At 51.3% G+C, this 14,462-nt stretch overlaps 1 protein-coding gene across 1 annotated transcript; it reads right to left on the reverse strand.

Moving 5' to 3' along the window:
* Positions 1–447: 447 nt before the first annotated feature.
* Positions 448–10,223, reverse strand: LOC100901073 (visual pigment-like receptor peropsin). Its single transcript, XM_018639991.1, has 7 exons — positions 10,169–10,223; positions 9,428–9,590; positions 9,018–9,172; positions 6,869–6,959; positions 6,492–6,732; positions 846–1,021; positions 448–741 (listed from the first exon to the last, which is right to left on the reverse strand). Exons 1-7 carry the CDS (start codon positions 10,221–10,223, stop codon positions 576–578), a joined length of 1,047 nt encoding a protein of 348 aa, XP_018495507.1. The 3' UTR covers positions 448–575.
* Positions 10,224–14,462: the final 4,239 nt, after the last annotated feature.

Consider the following 14,462-nt stretch of genomic DNA (forward strand, 5'->3'; position numbering starts at 1 on the left):
AATAGAACGGAAAACCCATAAAATTTGAGATCGAATTTACATGAGGCTTTATTGATTTTTCGCAATGTGCAAAATAAGCTTGGGAGGGACCCTTGTTGGCGATAAAGACTGCGGGAAATCCTCGCCAAGAAAAATTATTTCACAGATAGCACAGTACATGAGTAGATCACATGACGACGGCTCAAGTTCCGTCCATACATCGTTAAAATCACACACATTCCGAAGACACTCTCATTCATACAAGATCTAATATCAGTGCGTAATTTTCAACGTAATTCGATTTGGGTATCTGAGTGGGATTACCGAAACTCGTGTGAAAATTTACGAGAAATCGCGAATTCCCCTCCCCCTCTCTCCGCAGTCGAGATACCGCGGGCAAATCGATGAATTCCCCATGCGTGATTGCTTTATTTATTGATATAAGTTTTCAGGCTAGACACCCTCCGTGGCTCCATCGAGATGCTTCGCCGGGCGGCGACTGACCGAGGAGCAAATCTCTGTCCGACACAAAAATAAACTTTGATTGTCACATTGAATCCCGACCGGAGACGAGCCCTTCCGTCCGGGGCTCCCCACTATGCTGTCACAGCTGTATCAGGTCCTGTGACGACGTTCCTTGGGCATGTAATCTGATCGCGGAGAGGAATAGGAACTTCGTCGCTGGTTGAATTGCTCCCGTAATTGCGTCTCTTGCGTCCGGACAGCTTCCGTAAGCTATTCGCAATTCTCGCTCGCATTCTCCTGGAGGATATTTGAGTCACATCTGTTTCCCTCGAACGTCGGGCAGTCATTCCGGATCGCCTGCTCGAGCGAGCAGTTCATTTCGTTATGACTCAGGTACTCACCGATTGCTTAGAGTGTAAATAATGGGGTTCAAGGCACCCGAAGCTTTGGCGCAGATGTTCGGACCCAGGGCGAGAATCGACGGTACGCCGTGCGGACCCAGGAACACACTCCAAAGACACAGGATGGCGTAAGGGGTCCAGGTCAAGAGGAAACTGACCACGGTCAGAATACAGGTCTGGAAAATATGGAAAAAGAAACGCCTGAATAGTAAGTCATCCAATTTCCATCCCGTGCCGATGCCTGCGACCACAGAAGGAGAGCTGGAGAGGTGTCGGGTCATCTGAACAGAATTGAGCGAATGTCTGGAGCAAGAAGTCCGGCCAAGGCACCAAGAGAGCGGAATGCGATTAGCCTTAAATCTTCCGACCGGCCTCGAGACGCCCCCTCTCTGCGGAAAGGCACGGATACAGAGCCATGTTCGATCGAGAATCCAGTTTGCGGAAGCACTGGAGGGACATTCTGTCGTACATGGCTGTTAGATCCAGAGAACGAATTATTCGGAATCGATTGAAGATGGACCGCCGCGAACATGCCTCGGATAAAAAACTTCAATCGTCGAATCCGACGTTGGGGAGGCCGAAATGTCACCCTTCGGAGTTCGCTCCTGAATGTCTCAGTTCGGAAGTCTCAGCTGAGTACTATCCGTGTATTCGGAGAAAACTCCAAGAGACTCCGTATTGAGGCTCGAGTCCGGGTATGAACCAGCTCTGTGTCGTTCGTTGCATAGGCTCCAGATCCTCGGCCCCGAGGGCCAATCGGCGCTCCACTGCTGCGACCCCATCCACCCGACGAGGGGATCAGCAGGTTAGCGTCCGGAATATTAGGAGCACCGATCACGCTCGATCTATGACATTCCCTTAGAGGCTAATCTATTCTCCGTGAATCTACTCGTGCAAGCCAACAGCCGACACGATCATAATATTGACGGCAGTTTGAGGCCGGAAAGCTAATTCGGAATCCGTATTCCTTCTTCCCCAGCCGAGGATAACATGATTTTCCCTCCAATACGTGACACCCGTTTGAATGATTCGATTGTCCCGTTTGATGTCTAGACAATGGCTCATTTCTTTACAGGAAACCGGACACGGATCGGACTGACACACCAGTCGCTACGCGGATACGACCGCGTACATTCGAGAAAGACTTCTCCTGTAGCTCCTCGCCATTGACACACAGACGGAGTCCATGCTCCATATCTCAGAGGTGCGAGAAATGTTATTCAGCGAGTAGCCGCACCGATCGCTTGGTGCCAGAAACATGTCAGAGCGCACCTGAATTCTGGCTCTCTGACACCGATGTAAGAGGGCTGCAGCCACAAGTTTCCCGCTCACGCGGAGCCGCGGAACAGGAAATACCTCGTGAACAAAGTAGTGAACTCGACAGGCTCTAACCAACTAATCAGATCCTAGGACATCCAGAAACCTCGTCTGAGAGTTCTGGGTCGCGACGCGCGGCAGAGTACTCTTGCTTGGGGATCATTTCTGCCTTTTCTGCTGAGGACAGCATCCATTGAACACTTGCGCCGGGTCTCCGTCGTCGTTAATCACGGATGAATGTTTCTCAAGAAACTTCGGTCTCTCGTTCGCCGGTCGTGCGAAGCCTACACGTACTGTGATTTCAGGAATACCCATGGCAGCCCTCATTCCTCTTCGAAGGGAAATACCTTCAATAAAATATAAAGAATACCTAATCACCGGGGTGATTTTCGGCGACGCCGACGTGAATTCTCTATCGGAATACGTTGCAGATCGCAGCCTTCAGGGGAGGAAGAAAATTGAAGCTCGGCTGTCACGCAAGCACTGAGGTGTCGAGAGCACACTCTGGAGTCGGCCCATCTAGACTCCCAACTCAGGCTGGGAATCCATTGTTCCTATGACCAGCCGCAAGGGGCCGCCCTGCTCATGGCGCGGGCATAGCGTACCGGAGCTTGCTCGACCATGTATGGCAGCGTACGTCGAAGGAGATTGGTGATAAACATTGAGTTTCCGGAGGGAAATCCGGAGGGAGTAGCCTGGTCCCAAATCTTGCGCTTCCCTATTCGGATGATTTTAGAACGCGGCCGCGAGGATCCGTATTTGAGGTGAAACCATCAGACCGGTCGATTCATCTCCAAGCTTTTGAAAATTAGCGAATCACAAGAGTGGATTAGCTAGTCACAGCTAAAACTTTTTCGGGCTGATCCACACAGCCAAGGTTTAACGTCCCGGGTACTGATTCACATTTTTCCGAGGACGGATCCATAGAGCAAATGTACCCAGGAGGATCAAGGCCGAGTACCTGCATCTTAGTCACAACTAAGCTCAGCGAATAGCCGCAGTTTTGGGAAAACGCGATATCGGTCAATCGCGGAAGCGCAAATAGGAAACCGCAACTCAAAAATTCGGGCGGCTTGTTGCGATTGACCGCTATTCAATGCAATTTTTTTTTCGCGATTATACTAATCGTGAGACTGACTTCTTGGCCGAGAGCATTCACTCATTCACTCATTCATTCAAAACTCAAAGTCTTGGGCTCAACCGCGGACATCAACTGCATTGGGGGACTGACATTGAAACGTATCAGATTGCTGGAATCTTTCTCGCTGTGAATCCTGCCGTGAAAAGCTCGAACATCGCAATGGCGGGATGTGCCGGAATTCGGGTGCCACGCAACGAACCAAATGGGTCGATCACCATCGTCCACGCTTATACATGCACGCATAGGCAGCGCAACATCGTTCCCGAGCAAGAATATCGTTGAGTATATGTACCTTGGTGGCTAGTAGCCTGACAATCCAACCTGACAGACCTCGTAATCGGCTTCTCAATAGCCATCAGACCAATCTCATCTTTTAATTTCATCGCGATACCCGAAACCTGGGGAGAGGGATGCCAGTTCGGAAAGAATGGGAGTCGGAGACCTCGGGAGCCGTCCGTATCCCACATACCATGTTTATGTATTACGGAGTCGTATTGCCCGGCGATGGAAGTCTGAGGTCGAACGCTCTCAGGTACGTCCATAGAGCGTCAAAGAAGAACGTATCTCGACATCCCGTTTTAGAACCGTATCGCCCGGAAGAGAGCAAAATAGAGCCAGGAAAGAAACCAGGACAGGCTACACCCCCTGTGCGTTGAAAATGAACAGCAAGACACGCGGCATACAGGGAGTCGATAGACACCGGGACGGCTCAGCTATCGTAAAGCGAAGCCCGGTCCTGATAAACGAATCGGGAAGCTCTTCGCTGTCGTGTCCTTGTTTGATGTGCAGCTAAGCGCGAAGGACGGTCATGCCGTATTGGACTGCTTTTGGCCACTCGCCATCTTGCGGTCAAATCCCACAAGCGAGCTAATTCTGTGTTATGATCTAGAGCGCAATCCAGCATCCAGAGTTGTCTTGCGAGAGCGGTCGGCCGATTGAGGAGAAGAGCGACCCTGACAAGGGAGGTCCCGAACATGATGATCGCCGATTGAGTCGAGACCAATGGGAAAAGAATCGCCTACCAAAGTGTAGTACAACCCTAGAATATTATCTGCGTATGGGCAGTTTGAGGGTCGACCTCGACCTCCCGAGGCGAGGTCGAGGATTAAAAAACAGTGCCAATCATGGTGCGAGAAATTCCCTCAATCCTTGGATACGGGCGGACTTTCTGAGAGCATCGAAGTCTTTCCATGAGAGCATCCGGTAGAGTCGGGCTCCTGTTCTGCATCGGAACCTCGGGAAGCTCTCACTTTTAAACCCGACTGCTTCCCGTTTTGCGCATGAGATCTAGCTGAATCGGTTCTTCCCTCTGTCGTTCGACAGGTGGAAGGCAGCGGAACCGCGCCGACCTTCAAAGTCTATCTGGGGGAAAGACTTGCGCCTCGTCGAGAGATGTCCTCCTGTCGAATAAGAGGCATGCATTTCAAAGCTGCACGTCTCCTCCGAGTATAAGGCTTAAGGAATGCGTGGGCGTTGGGGGAGCTTTTCATCTTGTCCACAAGGCGTCGACCGGACAAGGGTTCGGGTGGCCGGCCTCTTAGCAGATTTAGTGCTGAGGCAGACATTCCAATAACGACGGGATTCGTTTGAGACGATCAGGACGGCTCTGTTGGCATTCCCGATCAGGAATGACTTTGAGGGTTGCGGTAAAAGACGCGGAGAAGGCGGAACATTGTATCCGAACGTGGGAAGAGAGAGGCTCTGGACTGATCAAGCGGCACCGTTTTTAAGAAGTTCATCCTCTTAATCCGGGTTTTCCAAGAGGAAAGAGTCGATCCAAACCCCGAATCATTTCGGCGTATTCACGGGCGTGGTTTGCCGTCAGGGCCACTTGATATCAATGAGCGGAAATTCCCTGTCGGGCAGCTTCCCAAAAACAGGCACCTAGATGGGGGGTATCCGGAAATCGATTTACGGGGACTCGAAAATGTTTAAGCATGGGGACGTCTTCCTCGCCATTGTTCTGAATCCTCGCTGGTGTGGAGCGAGGCAAAGCTCGCCGCCACGAGGAGACGAGCGACGCCGCCAATGTAGCTGGTCTGATAGGTTGGGAACTAGACCCTTTTGATCCGATTAAATGATCCGATTGATTCGGATCAGGCCGACTAAGACTGCCGGACCTCTCCAATCGAGCCCGGGGCAGCGATCCGATGGAGCGAAAGATCCAATCGGTCGAGAGAACGATCTTCGAGAGTTCCGCTCCTTTTTGAGTCCCGTTTGCGACCAGTCGCGTATACATTCTTCACATTTACCGTATTTCCTCTAATGAGGGGGCCTGCCCGTTCATCGTTAAAAGGCTCTAGAGGGGTGCCCCTTAATAAGCGCATGCCCGTTTAGATAGGGAGATTTTTCTATTTTAGAATCGATTTCTCCAAAGAAAATTCAATAACGCAGACCATCCAGCGACTCTTCTAGGGTCCGTAATGGCAACAGAGATCCGCCGGATAGAATTTTCTGAATTTTCGTGTGTTGTTCGTTCTGGAGTCTACGCTCGAAGGGTGCCCGTCAAATAGAGGTTCGGATGAGTGCGCGTTGATAAAAGCAAGCCCGTCTGGATAAGACCCCCGGAATTGTGCCCGTTAAATAGAGCATGCCCGGTAAGAAGAGCATGTCCTCCTGTTATAGGAGATACGGTACGTTGAATAGTAATTCACCAAGAAATTCAAAGAGGGGAGGGGGAGTAAGGGGGTAGAAACCACGACTCTCGAGCCATGGGCTCGACGACGAGGGCGCCCGGATCTCGATGATCAATTAGATTCTGCCCCATGACCTCGGAAGCCTTCCTCAAAGCAAAGCATCATAGATGATGATTGGAGAACGCGCTGCACCGACGGGTCGACGCAAACCTCCTTGGGGGTTCGTGGAAGCACGGACCCGGATACGATTCCCGACATGTTGTCCCAGCCGATTTTGGAGAATGTCGGATTTTTCAACTGGATTGCATTTGACGAATGCGATTATCGGTCAATTGACTCGAGACCGGTTCCAAGACCCAGCGGGCGGCGGCAGAGTCTCCGCTCTGCTTGTGAGAGACAACAACCACTGCCACGTTCAATCAAGTGACGGACCGCGCTCGAAATTCATCGAGCCGCGCGTCGCGTCGGATGAGAGCAGACGCAGGCCGCAGGTCCCCCTAGTCTGGAAGAATTTTCTCTCGCGCTTCCTTAACGATCGCATTGGCCACTCACCAGCGTGAGATCCTCTTCTCTCTGCCTCTTCAACGTCTCGATTATACCGCGCTGATTGAGTCGGACGCTATTCTGCTTATATGCCTTTTTTATGGCAATGATCCTTCGGAACGAGTGCAGCATCAGGCTGAACGGCAGGACATAACCTCCGATGAAGTAGGCCACGATGTAGAATTTAAATTCAAACGTTTCATCCCGCCAGTCAATTGTACACGCGGTACCGAAAGGTTCGTAATAATACCTGGAAGGATCATGAACGATCAATAGTTTCATCTTGTGTCCCGCATAGATGCCGAATCATAAGTCTTCCGGCTTCTGACCGCTCGACCGCTGCAAGCTTGAGTCAATGGTCCGTGTACTGCTATCGTTCAACTTACCGGCTCCATCCTAAGAGCGGGGGAGTTGCCCAAATGAGAGCGAACACCCAGATCGCCAGACCGTAGAAGATATAATTTCGCTGCAGTCGATCTAAGATCAAAAGAAAATAATGGTAAATCTCTGGCGCTCGTGTTCTGCGGGCGGAAATTCGTGACTCTGGTAGCAAGCGCGAGAGACGGTCCAGGCCTTGATCTTCCGGATTCAAAAGCTTGGAATCACCATCCACGCTCTCTTCAGCCACGAGTATCGCGAATATTCTGAGCTCGGCACAACGCCCCCCGTCTTGTCTTATTCTTGACCTCGTCCTAAGGGATTTCACGCTCATCTCCGAAACTCCGGTCTGTTGCAGGTTGGAGGACTGTCTCAAAACAGTGGGATGTCTTGACATTATCCGGGCGATTTCGTATTCCGAGAGTAGCCTCTGGATATAATCTGTCTTCGTCCCACGAACAACAAGACACTGTTACGGAGAGCGTGTGGCACTGCCGCGACGCTCCGGACGGAAATCTGTCCGAAAGACTGCGCGAAGGACCCGCCATCTCAGAAATCTTATTTTTTTGCCAGAAGAGTCCGCTCGAGAGCTCACTCGGGGCTCTCTGACCCGATACAACAAAGCCCCAGCAGAGCATCAGGTCTAAAATGCCGCGATAAGATAGCGGATTTTTCTTCTTTGTCGGCAGAAATCCGGCCTTGATTCTATCTGGAGAGACTCCTCCGCTCGAAATAATATATTTAGTTGGGAGCTCTGACTGGAGGCTGTTTACGGATAAGCTAGGTAGGAAGAGGAGGGAGGGTCCCAATTCATTCCGACGATCGCCGTGGAATTTTTTAGCGCGCACAAGACAAGGTCAATTCGATCGTGATTTTGCGCTTTGGAAAGAAGACGCTCGGCCGAATACCGAGTGTCGGACGAAGGCTCTGTAGGAGTCCGCTCACTCCAAGACCTTCGGCTCTTTCCACGGGCTCGCATTTGCTGTCTGGATGAGTTTTTCGGATCTAGACTTGTGGCCGGAAATATTAGAGCTTGCTTGTGGGGCCCAGCTCGAGAGAATCACTCCCCGAAGATTTCGAAAATGCTTCACCGAGGATCTCAATCGAGTCGGTAGGATTATCGCGACCGAGACAGAAGAAGGGGAGTTTGTGAATTATTGAAAAGGCCGACCATTTGACGATCGCTCGTGTGCTCGGCTCCTGCCGGCCCCGAATTCCATCACTCTGAGGATTTATTCACCAGAGGATTCTTCTCGGAGGTTCTCATGATGAGGTTTTGTTCAGGCCCCAGGAAATTGATTCATCAGATTTTGCAGGTACCTTCTCAAGGTATCTTTGTGACTACCACCAATGCGTAGAACCCAGCAATGACAGCTGTCGTCGCGGAGCTCGAGGGCGACGACGCGCGACGTGTCTGAGCCTCGGCTGACGAGACTGAGATAGCGGAAAGTCAACTTCGCGACAGTTCCGCGACTCACTTCTCGCGATACGCGACAGTTCCCCAGACCCGGATACGCTCGTGGCTCGAGTCACGAAGTCCTCACCGGAGGAGGCGACGCGTCCACTGCGTTGACTCGGTACAGTCTCCGAATTGCGAGTGTCATCGCGAGGGAAGACCCTCCGCCCATCGACTCAGGAGCCGAGGTCTTTCAGCGTCATGCGGACTCTCTTCCATCGTCCGCGTGACCAGCGAACACGATGGGAATATCCGTGATCTCGACAGGTTTTGTGAATTGGAGATTGACTCTAGAGGTTGCTGGCCGCCAGACGCTCATGCGGCGGAAGATCACTCTCGGGGGAATTCGTGGACCCTCGTTCTCAGACGCAACTCAGAGCCGCAGTTTCCAGAGGTGGAAGCTCCATTGGAGAGAAACTCCACTCTCAAGCTCATTTCTGCTTCGAAGTCGCCCGACCTTCCGCGCTGACTTTGAATGAGTTCAAAGCTCATTGACACTCGGCCCGAATCCTCGCATGGTCTGATGGCGCTCCGAATATGGAATTGATCGCATGTCCACCATAAGAATCAGCGAAGTCCGATGTTTGATATGGATGACAGATGGAAGCTCTTTATGGCGGAGGAAGAGGATGGGGACACAAGGACGGGACTCGAGGAGGGGAGGAGAGACCAAAGGAGGCCTCAGCACCTATTGAACTCACCCAGATAACTCTGTGAAGGTGCGGCATCAGGTCTCATTCTTGTTATGCTCCGATATTGTTCGTATGCCAAAAGCGACAAGCCTCCGATATGGGCCGTTCCGAACAAGAAACAACAGTATCCATAGATTTGGCAGCCTATCCAACCGAACAACCATCTGAAAAGTTCGGATCAGCCTTAAACCACTCCTGGAAACCTACCCTATTGATCAATCGTGCGCACACCTTCCCCCAGAACAGTGGTTCACGTTCCTGATCCCATTATCGGACGAGGCGTATCAAGCTCTCAAACAGTACCAGATTGCAAAAGTCGACAGCCTCCTGTCGACCCCCTATTATTTTCAATGTCATTCAATCGAGCGGTGCATCGAGTCAGATCTCTTCCACTCACAATCTATGATAAGTGTACTCACCCTCCGGACAAGTGGGACAAGGCGTTGAATGGGAAACCCATGAGAATTATTCCGAGATCTGATAGCGTTAGGTTGAGCAGAACAATCGACACAGGCGAGAGCCTGGACTTCATCATGATGAAAGATGCGATCACCGCAGAATTGGCTATGATTCCGATGATGCCTGGAAATGAGCGGCGCTTCACTTCGCACATACAGAGATAAGATATTTGAAACATCGTCGGAGGAAGTTCTCTCCAGGAATCCTCTGTTTGGACGGATTTCGCTCGAATAGACGGGGTCGGGGAGAAACATTCAGAAGAGAATCGCGTCGAGAGCAATCCCGATTTCTTCGTTTTGGAGCATTTCTTGACCGAGTGCTGAAGTGTCATCTGACCTCACCGGCCCTGAGGAGCAAGATGAGCACCGGTCCCTGGCTGGCATTTCATACCGCACTGGGAAGCACAGGTAACTTTCGAGCGATCTCCCGAGCGGAACGGAGACCGAGAGGAGAAAATCGCTCTCGAGGACGTCTCCCAATCTAGGACAATCCACACGCCCTCGGAGAATCTGCCAAGACGCTTAGACCACTGCATCCCGTCCTCCTTTAGAAGACCTCGAAAGCTCTCACCGAGATTCCACCAGGAGTCATCAATGCCGGGTGCCGGGTACGGGGAAATTTTCCTAGCTCAGCCACAGTGGATTGGAAACGAATATTAAACGAGAGTGAGCGGACGACGTTGGAAATTCAGGGAATCTTACCAGAAACAATGAGGAAAATTCCGATTGCCATGTGGGCCTCCTTCGAGAGGTGCATCTCTTGCCAAGGAGCCGTTCGCTCCATCGTCAGAAGGTCACAGGTGGATCTGGGGCCGCAAGTGTCATAGCAGGCGCGGAATGGTTCGAGGCAACAAGTGGCTCGAGTGGGGTACGAGGCCGACGCACGTGGCTCGACGTTGGGCGAGTCCTATGGAGGGGATGGTCACACTTTCTGCTCAGGAGACGTCTCTCCCTGAACTCCGAGGAACTCCGACCGTGCAAGACCCTGACACTCTAAGCTCCCCCAGGAAAGGGAAGCTGAGTCTCACCTATGGGGAAAGAGTCACACCGCAACTCCGAGACATAACTCACTGGCTTTCACTCATTAGGCGCTCACCCCCTAATTTTCTTCGCAGTGATAATTCGGTGGGCGACGAAAACTACTATTGATGTTCCGGCGTTGAGGGAGCAATGAATCAGCCGCCAGCAGAACTTCCCGTCACGTCGCGAGAAAGGTCGGAGATGAGGGCGGATTGAACGAATCGACGAAATCATCGTCTTGGGTCACTCGAGCTGAGCGACTCATCAAAAATTGATCGCACGAGCCGCCTCCGAGGGAACGACGCTATCGCGATGTTTCGAACACTCAGCAGAGTCGTGATTCGCACGAACGGCTTGGGACGACTAGATATCAGGAAACGTCCGAGATCATTCGCGTTTCGTCGAAAGCTCAAGATAGAGGCGCGATCGTCGTGATTTTCTCCTCCCTAAGAAACCCGCGGGATGAGAGCCTTATTTTTTCAAAAAAGACGTTTTTGTCGTCTGATGAGAACCCAGCCGTCTCGGGCAATTCACGGTCCGCCCCTACAGAGATGGACTCAGAATTCGGGATGAATTCCGTCCTCGCCCGGTTTCGGGAATAAAGTGGCCCAGGGTAGAGGGGAGAGCGGAGAGCGGTAAATGAAGTTAGATTGTATCTACCATCCGGAGCTCGATATCGGAACGGAGAACTTCTATCGGGAAGAATGCTGATCACCTGCTCGGAGGAAACTCTCAAACTCTCAATTTGAGATATTCGCCCCTTTGCTTTTGGGTGGCAGAATGCTATCGCGGACCGGTCGAGAATACATCGCGCGAAAGCATCGAAATGCGATTTTCCGGATGCGCTTTTTTGAAGTCCATGCCTTTCATAGGCGCCTCTACGTGATCGCCAGGAGCGGGCGCAAGAACGCAGAAAAAAATATCGCAAAACACTTGTTAGTCTCTTGTCATTTCCATTGCAATTCGCATCGAGCCCGGGAGAATCGCCCTCGGAATAAGAGGCTGATGTCTCTCCAAAGGGAAAGATGATTCGGGAGCCGATTCAACACCATCGGAATATATCTTTTGTCTGTGGTGAACGCCAATTCCTTCCATGAGGCGCATGTCTCGCCGACTTTCTGGTCTGAGCTATCCGCTGCTGTAGAATCGGATCCACAGAGGACGTAGGCGTGTCGAGGCCTGACGCAAGTATGACATGACGCAACTAATATCGTCGCCCCCATTCGTCTGAGAGGAGAAACCGCGAACAGCCGCGGCTTCCGCCGTCTTAATAATCCTCCAGGTGCCGAGAGGTGAGTCCGGGATCCTGTTTGTGAGCGAGAAGTGGATTATCAAAAACATTGAGAGCATCTGATCTGGCCCCTGCCGTGCTTTCGACTGCACAGACACATTTAATAATTAGCCGTAATCTATTTTCCCGAGAAAAAGCGTTGTCTTCAACGAGAAGCAGCGAGCGTCTCCGGTAGCGCTGCGGAAGCCATCTGTGCATTACCCGCTCTGGATAATCAATCGCATTCTCTTGAGTCATCGCTGATTTCCGCGAATCTTTCGAAGCTCCATGACAAGGCTTTGACATCCCATGCGGGCAGGAATGTCGAGGAAAGGTATCAAGGAGAATCCGAGATCTGAGGCGAAATATGCCCGCCGATCCAATTAGTGTGAAACCGCGGCGATTGCACGAGGCGACTTACATATTAGCCCCATATTTTTTGCCTTGCGATGGGAGACAGAGTGGAGCTCAGCCCATGGCGGATTTGTTCCCTGGGAGACCTGCGTTCATCGAATCTCCACTTTCGAGAGGGAGTGAGTGTCGTTAATGTGAGCGGTGAATGGAAGGGGACGATAATGTCCTGCGGTCTGAATGGGAGAAGACTACCGCCCGGGCTGCACTAGGATCGGCGTTTGGTGGAAGAAAGGAAGTAATACTCGGGAACTATTGGGTGTAGTCTGGAGGGTGTGATTAGGAACTGGGATTCTGACTGAGTTTTTTTTCAAATGAGAGGGTTGATGCGTATACTACTGCCGAGAGTAATGTAAAGGAGCGAAATGGCAGTCCGGCAATGAAGCGTCCTGTTCAACATCCTTTCTCCGACCGCGAAGCCAAGAGATATGACACTCCGCTCAGCCCTCCGATGGAAAACGAATCGTGATTGTGACCGAGGGCTCCCCTGTTCGTTTTGCCGTCTCTCTGCGATGATCAAGCCTGTCTCTTTATGGGACAGTCAAATATTGCACATACTTGAACGGCCTGTGTCAGCGGGCCGTTTTACACCTTGCCGCGCCTGGTCACCCCGGCCAGCCACAATCATGTCAATCCAGAGAAGCGATCCTGGCTCGGATTTCGCCGAAACCTCTGTTTTCCCGTCCGCCCTCCCTAATGTCCGCGGAAGAGTAGGCGGGATATCGCATCATGTGCATCTCGGAACGGGGTAGGCCGATCCCCCTCAGAAATGTTCACGAAATTCTCTATTCACCTATTGCTGAATATCGCTTCGTCATCGGAAGCTCTCTAAAGATAGAGGAATCTGATGGAGGAGCTGTCTTCCAAGCGGGAAGCGTGAGAAATTCATTCCAGGTACGTAGCTGTTCCTGTAGAAGCCTAGCGGGGGGAATGCCTCCCGAGAACCTCTGCTCGAGTCGGCTCCCTCCATGCCATGTATGATGACTTGAGTGCATTCCGGGTGCCCTACCTAGCTTCGATCACGCTGAGCGCTCTCTTTCTCTCAGACCTTTCATGTTTCCAGCCCTTCACGTCTGTGCCTACGACCACATGCTTGGGCTCAGACATTACCCATTTCAGCCGAATGTGTCACAAAAGCTTCAGCAGCAACTCCACTTATCCGTCCTCAGCAAGAGCAAGAACTCTTCTCGAGAGAAACTTCCGTAGAGTGAATTCGGAATGAGGGAGTCCGGTGAGCTCTGTGAGGCTTGAATCAGAGCAAGGAGAGCATTATCGACCGAGGTCATTTCTCGTCAGTACTCGAGATCAACGATAACGTCGCCTGCATCAGAGAGGGACGCAAATCCGGAGACGGTGGACATCGGTAAAATATCAGATGTCTCACGGGATATGAGTGAGGTGAGCTCGCACCATTGAAGGAAGTTCGACATGATACGTATCATGAGTGATGATTGATGATATATTAGAACTTTCGTCCTCAGGCTCGTCAATGCAACGAGACCCGAAAACAAATATTTTTTCGACGTCACACAGTGGGGCCGAACCCGATTTTAGGTTGCAGAATTTTTTTCTTGGAATTATTCGGGATATTCGCATGCCTCGAGCCCGATCTGGTCATCTTGGGGAAACTCTGGACATGGAACCCACGGACATCATGCTGTCGCGTCTCAAACGACCCTAGGATAGCGTCAGTAATCGGGTGTTCCCGCCCCTTCCATTTCTTGCTGTTCCAGAATGCTCTACTGTTCTAAAGCCGGCAAATTCTCCAGGCGAAAGCCCAAGTTGAGTCACGGTATCGTCAAAAATCGGTCGGATGCGTCTATGTTGTTTGTTGTCAACTTCCCACCGCGAACCTCTATGAATTCCTCGGCGTTTTCTTTCCGATCGACCACAATAGGGAGATCAGTAAATTGCCCGCATTCATGAGTACCCATTGCTCGCTCTGGCTATGTATGGAAAGACAAAGATTCGGAGAAGATTCCTCGCCTATTGGCGCCCCGTGGTAAGCCCTCTGAATCACTTTTTTTCGATGAAGAAGCTTGGCGGAAACGCGTGTTTTTTGGGACAGAAAGATGGTCGAGGAGAGACTTCGGAAATCGGTTTCTGCATCGGGAAAGATCATCATCGACTAGTCTATAAGGTGATGAGATGAGACTCACATTCGACTTTCGAATCCATTTTTGGTCGATTTGATTCGTCGCGATGCGAAAACAATAATGCAATGAGAAAATCAAACGGCCCGAGCGAAAAAGTCTCTCCCTGAAGACGGTCTCGATTTACTGATTAAGATGTCCG

The sequence above is a fragment of the Galendromus occidentalis genome, unplaced genomic scaffold, assembly GCF_000255335.2.
Source record: "Galendromus occidentalis unplaced genomic scaffold, Mocc_1.1 scf7180000077470, whole genome shotgun sequence".
In the NCBI taxonomy this organism is placed as follows: domain Eukaryota; kingdom Metazoa; phylum Arthropoda; class Arachnida; order Mesostigmata; family Phytoseiidae; genus Galendromus; species Galendromus occidentalis.

Coding starts and splice junctions, on each gene's coding strand:
- LOC100901073 (XM_018639991.1), bottom strand. CDS start 10,223: ATGCACCTCTCGAAGGAGGCCCACATGGCAATCGGAATTTTCCTCATT. Junction 1,022..6,491: donor GAGAAGAGGATCTCACGCTG/GTGAGTGGCCAA, acceptor CATATTTTCCAG/ACCTGTATTCTGACCGTGGT. Junction 742..845: donor ATTTACACTCTAAGCAATCG/GTGAGTACCTGA, acceptor AATATCCTCCAG/GAGAATGCGAGCGAGAATTG.